The following is a 21,624-nucleotide window of genomic DNA, read 5'->3' on the forward strand; positions in this document are numbered from 1 at the left end:
GCAAAGTTAGGGGGGGTCGGCTTATACTCGACTGTGTGTGTGTGTGTGTGTGTGTGTGTGTGTGTGTGTGTGTGTGTGTGTGTGTGTGTGTGTGTGTATGTATATGTATATGTATATGTATATGTATATGTATATGTATATGTATATGTATATATATATATATATATATATATATATATATATATATATATATATATATGTTTTCCCCCTTTATCAGAAAAATAAAAAAAGACTGATTCAATCACTTAGGTATATGCCAAGCGATAATTCTGCCCTAGAAAAAACACAATGCAGACAGTCATACCTACTTTGGTATTTGCATGAATCCATCAATATTTCCATATGTATCTGTTCATTATTTGCATATCTACAAGCAGATTGTTTTTTGCAAACAGCATTTTTTGGGGAAAGTTCAAATAAATATGGCATCATTATAATCACTATAGCAACAATCTTAAAAGAGCGAGTCCACTAAACAATGTAAAATTAGAAACAAAAATGGTGCGTGAATTATTTCTGTTCTGCAGACATATGAATGTATACAGGCACGCGCAGATATGGCACGTGTACACTTCTGTAAGGATATAATTGCTTTCTGTGCACAGTGAGAAGCCTGGTTATTTATTTATTTTTTTACAGCAGAACAGCAAAAATAAATCTACTCATTCATGTCCAGAGCTTTAATGAGTTGTGGGCAAAATAAGGTGTTAATTAAACTACGAGGAAAATGCCCCATTGGGCATTTGCAGGAGCCGCTCGAGGAGCCCTCACATGCACAAATGTTGTTTTCGTGTCTTATAATTCTAGGGGGGAGAATTAAACTCCTGTTATAAATACACTCAAAGCCTAAATAGGATTGCTCTTTACTCAGATATTAAAACATCACAATCCTGTTAACAAAAAAGTATAAAAATATAAATGCAAGTAAGTGATGTTAAAGAATTAAAAAGATTTTTTTTTTTTTGTTGCAGTTAGAACTTTCTTCTTTTTTTTGCGAGGGTTTCAATGTATATATACTGCTCTATTACAATCCCTGGCAAAAATTATGGAATCACCGGCCTTGGAGGATGTTCATTCAGTTGTTTAATTTTGTAGAAAAAAAAAGCAGATCACAGACATGGCACAAAATTAAAGTCATTTCAAATGGCAACTTTCTGGCTTTAATAAACACTAAAAGAAATCAAGAACAAAAAATGTGGTAGTCAGTAATGGTTGCTTTTTGACCAACCATAGGGGAAAAATTATGGAATCACTCAATTCTGAGGAAACCATTATGGAATAATGAAAAACAAACAAACGAACAAAAAAAAACAAAAAACACTCCAACACATCACTAGTATTTTGTTGCACCACTTCTGGCTTTTAGAGGATCAGCTTTGCAGGTTGGAGCCTTGTCATGGACCATTTTCTTCAACTTCCTCCAAAAATTTTCCATTGGATTGAGATCCGGACTATTTGCAAGCCATGGCATTGACCTTATGTGTCTTTTTCAAGGAATGTTTGCACAGTTTTTGCTCTATGGCAGGATACATTATCATCATCAGGAAAAATGATTTCATCATCCCCAAACATCCTTTCAATTGATGGGATAAGAAACGTGTCCAAAATATCAAGATAAACTTGTGCATTTATTGAAGATGTAATGACAGCCATCTCCCCAGTGCCTTTACCTGACATCCAGCCCCATATCATCAATGATTGTGGAAATTTGCATGTTCTCTTCAGGCAGTCATCTTTATAAATCTCATTGGAGCGGCACCAAACAAAAGTTCCAGCATCATCACCTTGCCCAATGCAGATTTGCGATTCATCACTGAATATGACTTTCATCCAGTCATCCACAGTCCACGATTGCTTTTCCTTAGCCCGTTGTTTTTTTTCTGTTTAGGTGTTAATGATGGCTTTCGAAGAGCTTTTCTGTAGGTAAATCCCATTTCCTTTAGGCGGTTTCTTACGGTTCGGTCACAGACATTGACTCCAGTTTCCACCAATTCGTTTCTCATTTGTTTTGTTGTGCATTTTCTGGTTTGGAGACATATTGCTTTAAGCTTCCGGTCTTGACGCTTTGATGTCTTCCTTGGTTTATCAGTATGTTTGCCTTTAACAACCTTCCCATGTTGTTTGTATTTGGTCCAGATTTTAGACACAGCTAACTGAACAACCAACATCTTTTGGAACACTGCGCGATGATTTACCCTCTTAAGAGTTTGATAATCCTCTCCTTTGTTTCAATTGACATCTCTTGTGTTGGAGCCATGATTCATGTCAGTCCACTTGGTGCAACAGCTGTCCAAGGTGTGATCACTAGGGTTGAGCAAAACGGGTCGTTCATTTTCATAAGTCGCCGACTTTTGGCAAAGTCGGCGTCTCATGAAACCCGGCCCGATCCCTGTGTGGGCTCGGCCATGCGGTACGCGATCTTGGCGCCAAAGTCGCGTTTCGCGCCATTTTTTCAGCCAATGAATGAGCGTGGGCAGAGTGATGACATAGGTCTTAGGGGAGTGAACGCCTATCGTCATGTTATCGCTTGTGCGCAGTAGCGATTTGCAATACAAAATTTTCTGTGCTGGGACGGAGGGGAGAGGGAGGGAGAGAGGGAGAGAGAGAGAGAGAGAGAGAGAGAGAGAGAGAGAGAGAGAGAGAGAGAGAGAGAGAGAGAGAGAGAGAGAGAGAGAGAGAGAGAGAGAGAGAGAGAGAGAGAGAGAAAGAAATATTTCTTCATTGGGTTTCGTGTTTCGGCCGAAACCCGACTTTTCACGGTTGGCGGCCAATTTCACTCGACTTTTAAGACAGTCGGGTTTCACAAAACCCGACTCGACCCTCAAAAACTAAAGGTCGCTCAACCCTAGTGATCACTCCTTTTTAGATGCAGACTTACAAGCAGATCTAATTTGATGCAGGTGTTAGTTTTGGGAATGAAAATGTACAGGATGATTCCATCATTTTTTCAACAGAATTGAATGATTCCATAATTTTTCCCCTATGCTTGGTTAAAAAAAGGAACCATTACTGACTACCACATTTTTTGTTCTTCATTTTTTTAAAGTGTTTCTTAAAGCCAGAAAGTTGCCATTTGAAATGACTTTAGTTTTGTGCCATGTCTGTGATCTGCTTTTTTACTACAAAATTAAACAACTGAATGAACATCCTCCAAGGCCGGTGATTCCATAATTTTTGCCAGGGGTTGTAAAAGGGAAAAAAAAAATAAAAAAAAATCTATAGCTGGACTCATAGAATCCTTATTTATAATGGATCTCTCACAACATTTCACAATACCAACTCCATATATTATTAAATAGATGTCTTAGACCTGATTAGACTGGTACATTTACTTTGAAGATCCTTGTCAGAATGGTGGTATAATCATGACATTAAGATGAACATTTTACGAGTCCCGCTATTGTTTGAAATCTCAGTAGTCCAAGTATATTCAGTCTCCGCTCATTAAGCCTGGTTGATAGCTGCAGCTTGCACAGAATAGTGTGAGATATCAGCAGGGAGGAGGGACGCTGAGGAGCTGTCAATCAGGCTAAGTGGGTAGAGACTGAGAATAAAAACTTTTTATGAAGAATTATACTGCCATTCTGACATGGAATTTAAAAAGTAAACTAGCCTCAAAAAACAACAACAAACGTTACTTTATACTTCTCCACCTGTAAGATATGTCCACAATTGGAGCAAAACAAAAACACGGCAGATTTCATCCTAGGTACCGCAAAAGGCGAAATCTACAAAGTTTGCGAAAAAAAAAAAAATCTGACGTGCTGCAGATTATTACGGAAGGCAAATCAGTTTTAGCATGGAAAATTATCTGCAGCGAGTGGATGAGATTTTTGAGCGCCCATTCGCTTTGCCGCTACAGTGAACTGCTGTGGATTTTACCAAATCCAGGCAGGAAATCCATTTGTAGACAAGCTCTTAGGTAACCTGCTCACGTAACGAATTTAATGTGGAATTTCTGCATCGTGTCCTCAGCATTTCTGCAGCAAAATGCACCGACATGTTGCAGATTTGCTGAGCATTTGGCTGTGGAAATCTTCACGTGTGACATGCTGGTTTTGTTGTGGAATTTCCTGAGTTTCATCCTACACAGATGACAAAATCTGCGCCAAGAATGGACATTCTATGGGATTTTAAAATCTGAACCACAGAAGAACTTGTACCCTACGTGTTGACGGGATTTTTAAAGTCTTGGTATGTTGGTCCTTTATTACACAAATTCATGCAGAAAATTTCCACAGTGTGCATTCACGCGCGTAGGAAAAAGGATGTGAATTTTTTTTATTCTTCAAGATATATTTAAAGAAAAATAAAACCTTATACATTAACTAAATAACGGGATCAACGGTAGTTTGTTCAACCTTCCAGAAGCGGAGGAGCTACCTCCCTTCAAAGAACCAAGGTAACTTCCCACTTACGAGCCCTCCCCAGATTTCTCTCCTCCATTCATTTATCAATGCGCCTTGAGACTTCTTGGGGTCATTGTTGGAAAAGACAATTTCTAACAAAGCCATTAGCGCCCGGCCTAGCTTGGGGAAACCTCCGGTTATTAACGCCGCATGAATCGGCAGTATATATGATGGCTTATAATTCTAATGTCTTGTTAAAGTAGCGGCTAAAGGTCTGTTTGCTTGTTGAATGCATTTTGCTCGCGGAACGCTGCCTGCTTTCTACGTGCAGTCTTTAATAGCACCTTTGGTCTACGCGTAACTCGCGGATCAAAACACTGCACTAAAAGAAGGGTTGATGATGCTATTTAAATGTGTGATTCCTGCTGTCTTCTTGTTAGTAGATTTAATATAATAGAAGACCTTGTCTGTTTTGTAATTAACACATCTTTACTGCGGAGATATTTGGAAGTGATTGCTGTGAATATACTGGTTAGTAAAATAAACACAATCGCGCGCACCAATTTTATATATTTTTTTTTTCTTCTCCCTGTTATCAGACAAATTTGTGAATTGTACACATTATACTCCAGATCAACATACTGTGATCTAACAGCCAAGATGGGAGACACGCTCACTAATACAGCCCTTTTATTTTTCCGGAAAATATGTATTTTCTCTGACCTCGCTAACATAATTAGCTTGTGGGATGAGTGCTTGGAGTACCATGGTTTGCTGTACTAATTGCAACTCTTGGAATTAAATACTAAATATTTGGAAGCTGTCAATAGGAAAATAGAAGCTACATCTTTTTTGTACATCTGCCTTCTCTTGGTGAAATCATTATGCCTTGGAAAATAAAATGAAAAAAAGAAGTAAAGGAACTCAAATCCATATTTATCCTATACCGAGATGGGAAGTGACTGACCCACAGATTAGTAATTCAATATTTACAATTAAAAAAAAAAAAAGGTAACTGTGCCAGAAAATCTGCAAAAGCTAAATGATCTCCAAATTTTACAGGCATTAAAAATAAATACCGCAAATACATTTGTAACAATTGATTTTATCATCTGCATTGAATTTATTTTGGAGGCACGGAGAACACATGTTCCTGTAAATATCATAAAAAGCCTAAATGGCGATCTATAATCTTCAATATTTCCTTAATTTTAAAGAAATTTTATTACACAGACAGAAAAGAGATGTGTCCCCTATAAAACCCAGCTTCTATTATGCAAATGTGGGTGTTCGGGCGCAACCTTGGGCATGGCGGAGCGCTGTGTGCACCGTTCCACTTATGCTCAACAGCGCTCGCTTGCCCAGAGCAAGCACTTACGGAATTGGGAGTGTGCACACAGTGTCCGTGCAGTAGCAGATCTGGAACACACAAGCACCGCTCAGGGCAAGTGAGCGCTGACAAATAATAGAGAGTAAGGCATGATAACTGGAAGGAGTGGAACAGTGCACTCAGCTTTCAGCCACACTGAAGAGTGCACCGAACACCCACATTTGCATAGTGAATAAAGATAGCTCCTGCATGGACATTGTGTGTGAACAGCCTTGGATTAAGTTCGGGCAGCACACGCTCTGGGCAAACGATCTCCCGAAGGAGGACAGAAGGGTTGGGCATATAAGATGCCCAATTAGCCATCACTAGAGGTGTCTGGAAGGGACTTCTTCCTTTCTTCATATGTTTGAGATGCAGAAGAAATAGTTGTCGGCCAAACGATTATTCAGCCAACAGTTAAAGTTCACATGGCCGTAATAAAAGTTTAGGACTAGTCACATCCGAAAATTGCAAACATGAGTGGCTCTGAGTGCAGCACTGTGTGCCCATCCGCATATCAGATGAGTGCAGGAGATGTTAATCCTGTTGGCCTGGCGGGTGTCTATTCTGTGCTCTCCATCGCTCCTCTGCTCGAGGTCCTCCGGCCTTGATTGACGTGGAGAACGCCTCCCCCGTGTCATCCACATTGTCCGGTGAAGTCTTGCGCCTGCGCAGAGAAATCCTGTCTGCTCAGTACTCTTTGCCCGACTGCGGGCAGAGCCGTAAACATAAGTAATAATAATAATAATCTTTATTTTTATATAGCGCTAACATATTCCGCAGCGCTTTACAGTTTGCACACATTATCATCGCTGTACCCGATGGGGCTCACAATCTAGAATCCCTATCAGTATGTCTTTGGAATGTGGGAGGAAACCGGAGAACCCGGAGGAAACCCACGCAAACACGGGGAGAACATACAAACTCCTTGCAGATGTTGTCCTTGGTGGGATTTGAACCCCGGACCCCAGCGCTGCACTAAGTGTGTGTGTGCCCGCAGTAGTGGCAAGACAATGTGCAGGCGCAAGATTTCACCAGGCAATGTGGATGACGTAGGAGGAATCTTCCACATCAATCAAGACAGGAGGACCGCGAGCAGCAGCCGGGAGGAGGGATAGCGAGCACAGAATAAACGTCCACCGGACCAAAAAGATTAACAAACAACGTGGGAGAACTTGAAAAGTTTTTGGGGGAGTCAGGGGGTTATTCTAACTATTTATGGAATGCAGAACAGGCAGGCGCTGAATAACTTGATAATTTTAGTTGACAAATGACAAAACTGGAGACAGGTTCCCTTTAAATGGTAGGGTATCTACCTGAATGGATTTGGTCCCTAAGAAATCAAAATATCATCATGGTTTCATCTACGTCACCCCCACACCTCTCCTATCTATGGAGCAATAGCCGGTGTAACTTTGTACACTTTGAGTTGGAACTCAAACTTTTTTGGGTTCTCGTGTAAGAAGGTAGCCCAATTAGGGAGCAGATTTGCCTGTAGGTAGCCTTCGTGGAAGGTCAAGACCACAGTAACACATTAACAAAAACAAATTCAAGCGATCTCCAGAATACTGCACAGTGTTATACAAATTTTAAGCTAAGGCCTTCAAAATACAATTGGACAATCTGCAGAAAAAGATGGAAAAAAAGAGAACATTAAATAAAGCTGAGAAACTAAAAAAAAAAAAAGCACATCGCGGGCAGCAAAACAGTTCCCCGGCACCCAGACACATAACACCAGCTTAGTAGTAATAGAGTCAAGTCATCAGGCTACAGAAGAACAGCGGCAGCAAATAATGGGAAGTAATTTATCACTTCTCACCAGACTAAAAACATGTGACACAAATGCTACGACGATAAACCAAAAGTATCGGTATGCGAAAACCCCAATAACACCAGTACACAGGACACAATATGGTGAGAAGAGCGCACGGCACACCTGCCAGGCTTCCATAGGAGGCAGCGTGATCTGTTGTCTGGAGGACAAATTAACACTTCTTGCGTTGATAAGAAGCAGCGCTGGTCCGCGGCATTGTACAGCGGTCAGCCCGGCTTACTGGGAATTCGGTTAAGCGCTACACGAGCCCACAAGTCCTTGGCTGTAAGGACTGACCTTTACTGGTGCTTAATTCTAATTTACAGCCATGAACATCAGCTTGAGTTTCAGTAATGGTGGAAGCTTCCGATGTGATTTCTGAAAAGATTGACTTGGAGGTTTGGCATGAACGATTCTGGGGGACTAACAAGGAGGGCATGCACATTAGAGAAAAGTTTCATGAACCTGCAGATTTTGGGGAACTGCGTACTGGATTTGATGACTCAACAGAGAGACCGCAGATGTTAGAAGAAAACAAGATAAGTGGCAGCTGTGGCTATGTTCACATGTTAAAAAGGTAATAAAAAAACCACAAATTAAGTAACGGGGCTAAGGGCATATTCGTATCAGACTCTCCCCAAATATAATCAAGAATATAAACACAGTGGTGTACTACAAATACAATATCCAAAACTAAACGGAGTAGCAACAAGCCATAAAAAATAAACAAACATGTACATTTTATTGAGAAATCACAGTAAAAACAGGTTAGACAAAATCCGTATAGAAATAGTATGTGCAACTGGAGGAGACATGAAGGTAGGCAGGGGGTAGGTGTAGGGTCAAGAAATGATTTGACTGGGGAAAGCTGGGCGAGTGGATATCATTAATGCACATGGACAATGCTAAGTAAAGATCAGGGCAAAAATCAATAAAATATATCCGTGTGCCACAACAAAACACAGCACCCATCCAGAGGCTTACCCATGGTAGGTCCAGACCGCTGCAGCCCTTCCTGGCAGTCCACTGACGCGTGTTTCGCATACTTGCTTTTTCAAAGGGGAGTAGATAAGTCCTGTCTCACTGACTATATATACACAATGTTTATTCATTTATCGTGGCTTGTTGCTACTCCGTTTTGTACTTAGTATTGGATATGTTCACATGTTGCGGGTTTTTTAATGCAAATTTTAAGCGACGTTTAACAGTACCAGCAAAGCCTAGGAGACTTCATAAATCAGGATATTACGTACGCCAGACGTATGCCCGCCGCTTGCTTTTCGCAGGGATATCAGAGCCGCGTTTGACTCACCACTTTCGGGAACCTGCGCGCTCCGGTGTGATTTTAAGTCGACCATGTTGTTATTGTAATGTATTCTGTGATCACACAAGCATTGTTGATCTGCCAGGTGTGGAATATGAAGAAAAAAAAAAAAAACACCAACTAATGTCCCATCTAAACATCTTTTATCACCTGCAACAGATCAGCCATCAGCTGCTTGCGAAACCTGCAGGATCGTTAAACATTTATGGTGGACATGTGACCCTGCGAGCGCAGCTCTGGGTACGTTACTTCTGCTGCCGTGCTCTGTCAGGCGGCCACGAGTGATAAACATCATCTCCCGTCGGCTGTAAGCCCCTCGGCATAAAAAATTCAGGGAAATCAGGACTTTTTATGCCATTTTCGCTGAAAAGCACAAACAACTGAAACGGGCTCACGCCAAAGGAATATCAGTGAAATGATGTGATTGTGTGCTCGAAGTTAAGACGCCTTCAAATTATTTATACCGAGTCAATTTTGGCTGCAGAAAACAGATTCCTTGGAGTATGTGCATTTTCTCACCGTTTCCTTGGAGGATTCATCACTACAGCTCTATTTACTACACAACTTGGAAATACCTATAAGTGGCAGCCAGGGTTAACCCATTCAAGGCTGCAGTGAAAAAGCTGAAACATGGGGTGCAAAAGTTAAAAGCTGCAAAATTATTTCATGGAACACATTTATGTAAACTTCAGTAACAATTTCAGTTCAAGAAAGGTTATAAAAAAAATCTAAAATAACTAAACATCAGTATATAATTAAGATCTACCTTCTTATCTGTCTGTCTAATCGAATGCTATTTACCAGCCCTTTGTATTGCAGGATCAATACAGACTGATCTAGGCTGCCTAAGGTGTGACCCAATGTGTCTCCCAGATATCAGACAGAACCCGGTACTTATCACTAGCTCCTTTCTGAAAGACTAGGGTGTTAGTAACAGCACCTTATCTCACCATCAACCCACTTATACATCAGTTATCTACTCCATCCATATAATATCCATCTCATGGCTGTCCATCCAACTAGATCACATCATATACATGAATTACGGTATATCTATACTATACCCATCCATCTATACCATGTCTATATAGCCATCTCTTATTGATATCTTATCCATTCACTCTCCTAAATCAATCAATTTCCTAGCAGTCCCTTCATCCCACATCGATGCTTCTACTAGCAGTCCCTATGTCCGTCTGTCCCTGAGCCGTTCCTCCATCATACATCCATCTGGATATGGGATGGAAGGACGGCTCAGAGACATTCAATTCTTAGCCACCCTTCCATCCAACATCCATCCACCTCCTAGTCTTCCCTTTATCTCACATCCATCCACCTCCTAATCTTCCTCCCATCTCACAACCATTCACCTCCTAGCCGTCCCTCCATCCCACATTCATCCATCTCCCAGCCGTCCCTCCATCCCACATCCATTTCCTAGCCGTCCTTCCATCCCACATCCCACATCCCACATCCATCTCCTAGCCGTCCCTCCATACCACATCCATCTCCTAGCCGTCCCTCCATCCCACATCCATCTCCTAGCCGTCCCTCCATCACACATCCATCCGTCTTCTAGCCATCCCTCAATCCCACATTCATCAACATCCTAGCTGTCCCTCCATCTCGCGTCCATCCACCTACTAATCGTCCTTCCATCTCACATCCATCCACCTCCTAATTGTCCTTCCATCTCACATCATCCACTTCCTAATCGTCCTTCCATCTCACATCCATCCACCTAATGCTTCCTTCCATCCCACATCCATCTCCTAGCTGTCCTTCCATCCCATATCCATCTCCTAGCCGTCCCTCCATCCCATATCCATCTCCTAGCCATCCCTCCATCCCACATTCATCCATCTCCTAGCCGTCCCTCCATCCCATATCCATCTCCTAGCCGTCCCTCCATCCCATATCCATCTCCTAGCCGTCCCTCCATCCCATATCCATCTCCTATCCGTCCCTCCATCCCACATTCATCCATATCCTAGCCGTTCCCTCCATCCCATATCCATCTCCTAGCCGTCCTTCCATCCCATATCCATCTCCTAGCCGTCCCTCCATCCCACATTCATCCATCTCCTAGCCGTCCCTCTATCCCATATCCATCCGTCTACTAGCAGTCTCTCCATCCCACATCCATCCATTAATCCCACAGCCATCCATCTCCTAGACATCCCTACATACGTCCGTCTCCTAGACATCCCTCGATTCCACATCCATCCATCTCCTAGTCGTCATTCCATCCCACATCCATCTTCTAGTCGACCTTCTATCAGACATTCATACATCTCCTAACCGTTCCTCCATCCCACATTCATCCCTTCTATCTCCAAGCCATCCCTACATTACACATTCATCAATCCATCCAGCACATATCCATCTATCCTTTAGCCATCAATCCACCCAACCACCCCCATACCATCTCAAATGGATCCATTCCATAGCCACACATCCTTCCCATATGCATCCATCCCTTATCCATTCCATTTATATCATATCCATCTGTTACATATCTATCCAGACATTATGCTCAGTTCTTCATTGATATTTAAACAGAGGATGACTCCACGGGTAAATTCAGCCCTGTAAATCTGGGCTTACACTGTGAGCATACAAATTACTTCTAGGTATATAAAAATAAATTCCAGGGGCAATCAATGTTAGCGTTCTGATGTGATATCACTTACACAATAGGACTGAGGTTCATCTCTTCAATGACGGGGACTGTACAATGGTCTATGGGCAGCCAAACAGTTCTTAAACATTAGCAGTCCCAAATTACCCCAGACAGCGATCCAATATGTTTGCTAATTAAACATTGCTGAACCAATTAGTTTATTAGCTAATTAGGGCCCAGTCATTCAAGACATTCAGTTTACCCCCACCCCACCAAAAAGCAATTATTTCTCGGGTAATATACTACATTCACAGCAATTAAAACTTATGTCAACTTGTGAAATAAATGTTTTTCGTTCCCCCCGTGAAATATGCCAATGAACAGCTTCTATGTATCATATACCTTACCCCCTCCCCCCAAAACAGAAAAAAAGTGTTGGTGCTTGCGCTGCGGAGCGCGATGTTTAGCGAGCTCCATAATGACGGGCTATTTTAAGGAGAAGGCAAACTTCTCTAATAATGCATTGCGATCATTTGATCATATCTATTATTTTACATTACAATGGAAGTGACATGTTCCAACAAGACACCCCAGCAGCGTCTTAAAGCAGTAAACCATTCCAGACAATTTCAGGAGCTTCGGAGTTTTTTTTAATTTTTTTTTTTCTATTTTTTTTTTTTTCTAATCCACTCTCCCTGTGGCTGAGCAAAATCGAATTGCCTCTCACATTTGCAGACAGCTCTGTGAAGGTGATAATAGACCTGCACCCTGCTGTCACGAGGCAGGAAATAGGAAAATGGCATATGGGGCAGAAGCGAAATAATAAAAAAAAAAAAAAAAGGAAAAAAGGAAAAAAAAAAAGCAAAAAGGAAACCAAACAAGAACAAAAGAGACTTAAACAAAGGACAACTACAACCCGATACGTTTTGCAAGTAAATTTCTTTTCAAAGGCAGTAGACGTATTGAAATTATTCATTGGTTCCTTCTGACGGAAAAAAAAAAAAAAAAGGAAAAAATAAGGGGTGCTGGGGACACGGTCTTGTAGACTAAAGCCTTCATAGTGGAAGGGTTTGTGCCGGGATATTTAGGGGAGAATCTACAGCCCGATTGGATTGAGAAACAACCCGGTAATCCTTAATAGTTTTCTAACATTTTATTTAAAAAAATAATAATAATAATAATAATAATAATAATAATAATAATAATAAAAATAAAAAAAACCACAACATGTCATTAGTGTCCGATTAACCAAAAGGGAGCAGGAGACGGCTCATTCATGCTACATGAGCCATTTCAAGCACGGACAAACACGGCTCTTCGGAAGAAGGCATTGTTTTAATTACACACCGAAACGTTGAAAAAAAAAAAAAAAATTAAAAAACAATGTGGAAAATTACAGCAAAAAAAAAATCAACAAAAACACATGCAACATTTACATGACGGAGCTGGTAAATAAACAGCTTGTACTTTACCTTTCCTTTTACACTCTGAATGGGGTCGACCACCACGGCTACGGCTCGTTCGGATAAGGCTTCGAAGCTCTGCTGGGTGTTGATATCGACTCCGGAGAGCCAGCAACCAAAACCGGGGTGACTGTGGTACCATCCGACCACCATCTCGGGCCTGGAACGAGAAAGACGGGCTCAGGCTCCCAAAACACGGTGCGATATGGAAAGAGGCATTAAACTAACACGGGGTATAAATTAGAACTGGAAAGAGGAAATAGAGCGGTGTGAAAAAGGCACCATTAGGAACGTTCACCAGGAGAAAGCATGAGCATGAAGAAGTGTGACAAAGGAGTGCTATCATTAAGGGATACACATTAGCGGTAGTAGATCGTGCCTTCAGTACTTCACCCTGTTACCACACCTTCCCTGAGCCAGTTTTTACCCTTTCAGCACTTGAGTAAATATCTTCTCTTTAAATATCAATTAAACCAGCAGTACAACTAGGAACCCAGTCAAAAAGCAATTTGCACTGTTCCGCTCAGCTGCTGAGCCTTTTGCTAACATTAATTTTGAAGGTTTTTTTTTTTTTTTCTCTTCTTTCGCAGTATAAGAATTTTGAGCGCGAACATGACAACTGTTGAGAGGTAAAGAATAAAACTGCATAGAAGATGATGATGATGATGATGATGTGCCGGATTAGCATTTGGCGATTCGCCAGACAGGACTGTTTACTAATAAAGCAATTAGGACCGACTAGGACGGCAAATCTTCGCAACGTGCAATACTAAACCGCAAGCATTAGCGTGTGCAGCGGGACCAGCGACACCCGGGCTGGTGACAGTGGGAATGACAGCATGGTGGCTCAGTGGTTAGCACTGCAGTATTGCAGCGCTGGGGTCCTGGATCAAATCCCACAAACGACAGCATCTGCATAGAGTTTGTACGTTCTCACTGTGTTGGCGCGACGCGGATATCTGTAAATCACTGCGGAATTAACAGCGCTCTAAAAGATATGAAGATTCAGACGAGACCGTTTGGTTCGGCATATAATCTTTGTATTCTATTACCCCCCCTCTTTTAAAAAGGTCTCGTTACTTTTATATGTATATTATACACGTTTGTTTAATTTAATCCATCCACTTAAAGGTTTTCCAACAAAAGTGTCATTTATTACCTACGGATAGGAGCGCTGGGGGTTTACTGTATCCCGATGGCCTGCTCTTTCATGCTTCAGTCAGGAGCGAATGAGCGGCACGATTGCACTTAAATGGAGTGCATCAAAAAAAGTTTTTTCCCCCCAACAATTGAAAGAATGTAAAGTATCAATATTTTTATTTAAAAAATTAACTTTTTTTAAATGGACTAAAATACAAAAAAAAAAAATTGTTCAAAACTTTTTATATTTTCCACTTTTAAACACTAGGGGGGGAAGGGGGGGCAGTTATCCGAAGCAGTAAAAGTGGACGGGATCTTATCCCATGTGACGTCACATTCTGGGAGTTTGCACATTGCGGAATACTGAAGCACTTTGTAGGTGCAGCACTAGCGCCTCATATAGATGTCCCTGCACTACAGACATCTGAATGAGGCTTTAGGCTTTGTGCACACGTAAGAAAAGAGGTGCAATTTTCTGCACAAAATCCGCATCTCCTAGCACAAAATCCACAGCTGCGGATTTGCCGCGGTTTTTATGTGGATTTAGTGCGGTTTTTGTGCGGAATTGATGCGGATTTTCTGCAGTTTTTCCCACTGCGGATTTCTATCATGGAGGGGTGTAGAAAAGCTGCAGTTCCGCACAAAAGTGACATGCACTTCTTTGAAATCCGCAGCAATTCCGCACTGATTTTTCCGCACCATCTGCACAGGTTTTTTTTTTTTTTACATTGATTTACATCGTACTGTAAATCACAGTGCGGATCTGCAACGTTTCTGCGCGGGAAAAAACGCTGCGGATCCGCACTAAATCCGCATCGTGTGCACATAGCCTAACAGATGCGGTCAGACACTGACCACAATCTCCTATGTCCTGCAGCTGCTGGACTGAGGCTATGTGCACACGTCAGGATTTTGTCAGGATTTTTCATCAGGTTTTGTAGCCAAAACCAGGAGTGGGTGATAAATGCAGAAGTGGTGCATATGTTTCTATTATACTTTTCCTCTAATTGTTCCACTCCTGGTTTTGGCTACAAATCCTGAGGAAAAATCCTGACAAAATCCTGACGTGTGCACATAGCCTTACGGTGTACAAGTGTTGCGCTCAGACACTTACACACCAGCAAATAAAAATGGCAGCCCCCCAGAGGCTGCAGAAAAAAAAATTACCTATGTGCTGGATATGATTTCTATCATCAGTGTGACATCCGTCTTTTCAGATGCAAAAGAAAAAAAAAAATTCCAAGTTTCGCCTCCCAGTTAAGGACAGCACATGGATTACACCCAGATGGCAGCTGAGCGCTATACACTTTTTGATGAACTATTTTTCTGAGCAAACAAGATCGGAAGAAAAAAAAAAAAAAAAAAAGGTACTTTTTTGTGGATGATGGGTTAGTAAACCCCCCCCCCAAAAAAAAAAAAAAAAAAAAAAAAACACTGAACACAGACTTGTTTCTTTTGCAGACCATTGATGCACATAAAAAGAAAAAAGGATAAAAACTCCCCCTTAAAAACAGACATATCCTATAGTTATTATTTGATTTTCAGATCAAAGACTCCCTTCCTAGTGAATGGCTCCGGCCAGTGTGTATGAGCTAAAAAAAAAAATCTAACATGCAAAACGGGTTTTATGGCTGTGTGAAGTATGGATGAAAAACACAGACAGAACATGTACGTGAAAAACTGACGCCTAAGGGTATGTGACTACAAGGAGGATCTGTGCATGACTATAGCAGCACAGCAGAGGAGACTAGTCACAATACTGGCCACATGCTGAGGATAGAAAACCGCAGGGGGAAATGACTGCTATTGTGGATCTGAAATCTGTAGAAGATTTTCGGCAATGGATCCAGAAAAAGTTGGTGCGGAATTTGCCACTGATCGTACAATGCAGAAATTCCTGGTGCACCTTCCCTAAGGCTTTGTTAACACGCGTTTTTGCCTTTTTTATTCTCTATAGAAAAAACCTGCCATCTTGGCAGTAAAGAATATGCTTAAAAAAAAACAAACAACTGGCTTTGCTGCGTTTTTCATACTCATACAGTTTACTACCTGTTGATGAGTTTCCTGCACCAACGTCATGTATATTTTTCCTAATGTAAATCGATAAGCCATTTTGGGGTATATGTGAAGTTTTGAACACTTTTGTTTGTTTTGGGGTGGGTGGGTGGCTTTCGATTTCTTTTTCTCTTTACGTTGTTTTCCGTACGGTTTGATTAAATTTATATTTTGATCTAACTTATGTATGCTGCAATATCAAATAAGTTTTTCTTTTGTTTTATTTCAAAAGTGGGAAATATGAGTGATTTAATTTTTTTTATTTATTTTTCTTTTAGAGGACATGAACGTGCGATCATTTACTGCAATACAATTGTATTGCCTAAGTATAGTCAGACTGATGTTCTCTGATGAAGCCCATGAAAGACCTACCCTTCATAGATAAAACCAAGATGGCAGCCATGGGGGCAATGGAGTGGGTTCTTCAGCAGGACATTGGCTGCCAAAATAACCCATCGGCACCCCGCGATCGCATCACGGGGAGCCAATGGCAATCACACTACTTAAATGCCAATATCAGTCATTGACAGAGGCATTTAAATGGATGAACACCAGCGATCAGAGAAAGCTTTGACTGCTGCTGGTACAGGCAGATGCCAGCTGTGTAACAGAGCCAGCACCTGGCAGGTAATATGGGGGCTCTGCTCCTTAGCCCAATACCTGAAGGGAAGGGGTAAATGATGGTCATCGCTGAGGAGTCTATAAGTGTTAATACGCTTATGGTCTTACCTTCCGGTTTGCTTCAACATGTCCAACATTTTAGCCTGAAACACGGGATCCACCGCCTCCACGCTGACACCCTACAAAACACAAACCCCCTCCACAATTATTTCACATCTTCACCCACGTTGCCATCAGAATTCCTAAAGGACATTGTTGTTATTTTTTTTCTGAAGATTTGCAATGTGCATAAAATGAGAATATGCACAATTCCTTTCAATATTTGCAACATGGAATGAAAGTTGCAATCCAAGCTGTTCAGATATCTACTACTAAAGGGTTATCGCTGTTACAAAACAAGACACAAAACTGTTAAAGGAAGCAGGATTCATCTTCTAAAATCAAGTTAATTAGCAAATGGAGCAATTTGTGACAAACATGACAGTTTTGTAGAAAGCCTACACAGTTATGAGTAAGGCCAATCCAAACATTAGCGATGGCATTATGGAAAAAGGCTGTTCACAAGCAGCACATATCTAGGATGGAGGCAGGAACAGAGGCTCAGATGGGTTACAGGGAAGCACTTTTTGGGTCAGGGTGTGAACGGCACATACTGCAAAACAACTACGTGGTGTCTCAGGATGAAAGGATGTTTATATTCGGGCTAACAAATCTATGCTCTTAAGTATACAAGTGTGCGCTTATAATATACACACAGTTTACTAGCTGTTCTTCTTATATTTCTGGCACTAGAGCTTGCTGCATGCAGATTGGTTGGTTGAGTTCAATGTATAAATCATAGCTGAATTTTAGTAGGTGTATGCAATTGTGTGTATAATAAGGCTGCGAAGAAATGAGATCCTGCACAGAACCCTCAATCCCAAAAATGGGCTGGACAAAATTATTGTCATCTTTCAAAAATTGTGGGTAAAACACTTTGTTTCAAGCATGTGATGCTCATTCAAGCTCACCTGTGGCAAGTAACAGACAAGGGCAATATGAAAACCACAAAAAAGGGGAGGAGTTGACTCAGTCTTTGTATTGCGAGTGCCACACTAAGCATGGAGAAATCAAGTAGTTTACAACCCATGGCAATGTAGCTAATCTCCCTGGCCGTGGACGGCAGAGAAAAATTGATGAAAGGTTGCAGTGCAGGATAGTCTGGATAGTGGATAAGCAGCCACAATCAAGTTCTAAAGAAATTCAAGCTGACCTGCAGGTCCAGAGTGCATCAGTGTCAATGCAGACCCAGGAGGAGCTGACACAGAGACAAAAAAAACTAGAGTGCAGCTTCTCAAAATGTACATGTGCAAGCTAAAATACTTCTAGGAAAGCATCTAGTGGACAGATGAGAGCAAGATAGAGCTGTTTGGTAAAACGCATCATTCTACTGTTTACTGAACAGAATGAGGCCTACAACAACAATACCTACAGTCAAATATGGTGGAGGTTCAAAGATCTTTGTAGGTGGTTTTGCTGCATCTGGCACTGGGTGCCTTGACTGTGTCCAAGGCATCATGAAATCTGAAGATTACCAAAGGATTTTGAGTGTCAGAAAGCTGGGTTTGCATCCTACAGCATGGGTCTTCCAGCAGGACAATGACCCCAAACATCCTTCAAGAAGCACCCAGAAATGGATGGAAACAAAGCGATGGAGAGTTCTGAAGCTGTCAGCAAGGAGTTCGGATGTAAATCCCATTAAACACCTTTGGAGAGATCTTAAAATTGCTGTTGGGGACAAGGCACTCCTCAAATAAGAGATCTGGAGCAGTTTGCAAAAGAAGTGTGGTGCAAAATTCCAGTTGAGAGGTGTAAGAAGCTTGTTGATGGTTATAGGAAGCAAATGATTGCAGCTAATTATTCCATAGGGTGTGTAACCAAATATTAAGTTGAAGGTGCCAACAATTTGGTCTGGACCATTTTTGGGGTTTTGTGTGAAATTAAGTGACATTTGCGATTTTTTTTCTCAGCTTTTTTTTTTTTTTTCAATACACACAAAAGGAAAAAAACATGTATAACAAAACTTGAAATGGCAATACATTTCTGGGAGAAATACTTCATTTTCTGGAACAATTTCAAGGGTGCCGACACGATCGGCCAGGACTGTGTAATACACAAACACATACGTGTACAGTCACATATGAAAAAATAGATACACAGACAAATCCTGTGTAGTAAACTGTTGAGCACCCTCTATTGGTGTCTTTTATACACACACAGCTTTGGGCAGGATTGGAAAAAAAAGTGCTGAATAGTAACTGTGCTTTCAAAAATAGAAGTGTTAATAGTTTTTTTTTTCCCAATTAAAAAAAATGTAAAGTGAATGCAGATAAGAGAAATTAAATCAATATTTGGTGTGACCGCCTATTGGATTTCAGCTAGGCGAGCGCTGTAATTGCCTCTCTCCGGCACTCCCACAGAGAATAAATGGAGTGGGGTGGTTGTGCATGTGCACAGGCGTCCCAGTCCCCCGTTCTGGCATTTGGTAAAAGGTGGGATCACTACTTATCTAGACATTGTTGCCATAAAGGGAGACTATAGTACAATAGAGGGGCTCAGATAGCCGACCGCTATTCTCCACTTTCTCCAGCAGTCACAAAGAGTGGCTGTAGTGGCGTTTCAGCAAGTGCAGGATTGATGGGGGGTCTTAGCAGTTGAATCCACAGCGATCTGAAAGTTATTACCAATCCTGCGAACAGGTGATCACTTCTAACCGGAATACCCCATTAAACACACACTTTTTCCCCTTATGCCCAATACTAAGGTTTACTTTCCATCCTCTGTACCTGTAGGCCACTGTCAGTACATTTGTAGATTTCTATTTTTATTAATACCTTTTTTCCCCCGCGGGGCTTTCAGGATACAATTAACTATTAAACAGATGCACTTTATATATTAAGAGGACTTACAGTTCCAGACTGGGGCATGGCAAATACATCAATGACTCTGACAGTGTAGTCATCCACAAATTCTCCCAGCATCAGGCCCATGACTTCCATTGGGACACCGGCCCGGCCATGCTTTAGCATCTGGAATGAGAAAAGTTCCATTAACAGAACGCATGTGATTTCTGCCTAACTGGAGCATGCAATGCATTTCTTAATAACTCCGAGTAGCAAGACTCCCCTTAAAGGGGTGTTACAACCAGCAGTATTTGTACTACATTTTATGTATCTGTCAGTGTGTCTTTTTATGAAAGTTTTTTTTTTTTTTTTTTTAAATATCAGTGCACAACTTACAATTACATTTTTAATAGTGGATGACATGGGCTTCTTAAAGCGAAGTGATCAGCAAAATTGTGCTATGTAATCTGAGAGCAGCATGATGTAGAAATAAAGGACCCGATTCTAGCAAGGTGTAACTTATTGGGCTGCTTAGTATAGTTGTAATAGAATCCCAGTCTTCTCTGCTGTATGTGTAGCAGTGCTACAGTTGAGGTGTGTATAACTCCGCCCACACCCTTGATTGGCTGCTTCCTGTGTACATTGTAGGAAGGTGCCAATCAGTGGTGGGGGACGGGTTGTACAGATTAGACACCTAGTCCTGGAGTGATAATCTTATGTTGATAAAACACTGATTGTATTGAAAACTACAGAAACATACGGCTGAAGTGACCCATTCCTGGAATCAAGCCAGATACAGAAAATGCAAAAGTGCAGTAAAGTCTTATACAAGTAATAAAGAGAAATCAAAAGGGTGGTGGTGCTCAAATAATGGGGTTGTGTGAGACAACCCCTAGAATTGCTTAAATAACAGGAAATATATACAAATGTGTCATGGCCAGGTGATGGAAGTATTCTGCACTGCTGATTAACTGACAAGCCACGATGAGATGAAGAATATACCTGGTTAAACGTCAGCACGTTTCGGAGTCACTCTGACTCCTTCAGGACAACAACAAAGAAGAAGTCGGAGCGACTCCGAAACAAAATGACATTAAATCGGCAATTCTTCATCTCATCATTGCTGGTCACTTAATCAGCGGTGCAGAATAATCTCTGGAATCAGGCTCTCTGCCTCTATATTATGCTGCTTTCAGATTAAATAAAAATAGATCATTTATTTAAATATTGCTGTATGCTGAAAGCAATCCAATGATCACAGATTGAAATCTCAGAGGTGGAAAAAAAAAATGTAAAAAATCTTTTTTGAGCTAGTGAAATTGTTAATAAAAACTCCACATATTTGACATCACAGTATTTGCACTGAACTAAAGAATCAAGTTACCAGGTTCTTTTCACAGTACAATGAATGCCGTAAAAAAAATAAAATAAAACAACGATGGAATTGTGTTTTCACCACTTAACCTCGCTTAAAAATGTTTTTTCCCCCATTTTTCAGTACATTATATGGAAAGTGAATGGGGCCATTAATATGGCAACATCTTAACCTGTGGAACAAAAGGATCGGGTGCTTGATCTACTGCTCGATCCTTATGTCCTCTGCTAATCCATCTAGGAACAAATGTGAGGTCGAGGTCCACATCCATATTAGATGGGCATCTGATCCCATTAAATCGGTGGTTTCAGCTGACTTTAATGTTTAGGGAGGCTTAAAAGGGGTTGTCAATTACTAGCACAACCTCTTCTCAATCTGAACGTTTGCCCCTATTAAAATAAAAAAAACCTATACCCGCCTCTGTCACCGTTCCATGGGTGTCAGCACTCGCGTTCCCGGGGCTTGTATGCGGTTATGACCCCTGACCCCAATCAGAGCTGGCGTCACTGTCTCCGCCTCTGGACGGAGACAATAGGAAGTGAGCGGCCCGCCGCAGCTGTCACGCCATGTTCATTACTTATACGTATGAAGGAGGGGACGGTGAAGCCAG

The 21,624-nt window shown here is 41.3% G+C and overlaps 1 protein-coding gene across 1 annotated transcript in view; it reads right to left on the bottom strand.

Annotated features, from left to right (window-relative positions):
- PSMD14 (proteasome 26S subunit, non-ATPase 14) overlaps positions 1–21,624 on the bottom strand; it is a 78,572-nt gene that overhangs the window by 21,489 nt on the left and 35,459 nt on the right. The window contains exons 4-6 of the mRNA XM_077272841.1: positions 19,706–19,825; positions 16,866–16,936; positions 12,951–13,101 (exon numbers count right to left, since the gene is read on the bottom strand). Of these exons, the coding sequence (XP_077128956.1) occupies positions 12,951–13,101; positions 16,866–16,936; positions 19,706–19,825 (342 nt within the window). The remainder of the gene's footprint in view (positions 1–12,950; positions 13,102–16,865; positions 16,937–19,705; positions 19,826–21,624) is intronic.

Source organism: Ranitomeya variabilis, chromosome 7 (assembly GCF_051348905.1).
Source record: "Ranitomeya variabilis isolate aRanVar5 chromosome 7, aRanVar5.hap1, whole genome shotgun sequence".
NCBI lineage: Eukaryota > Metazoa > Chordata > Amphibia > Anura > Dendrobatidae > Ranitomeya > Ranitomeya variabilis.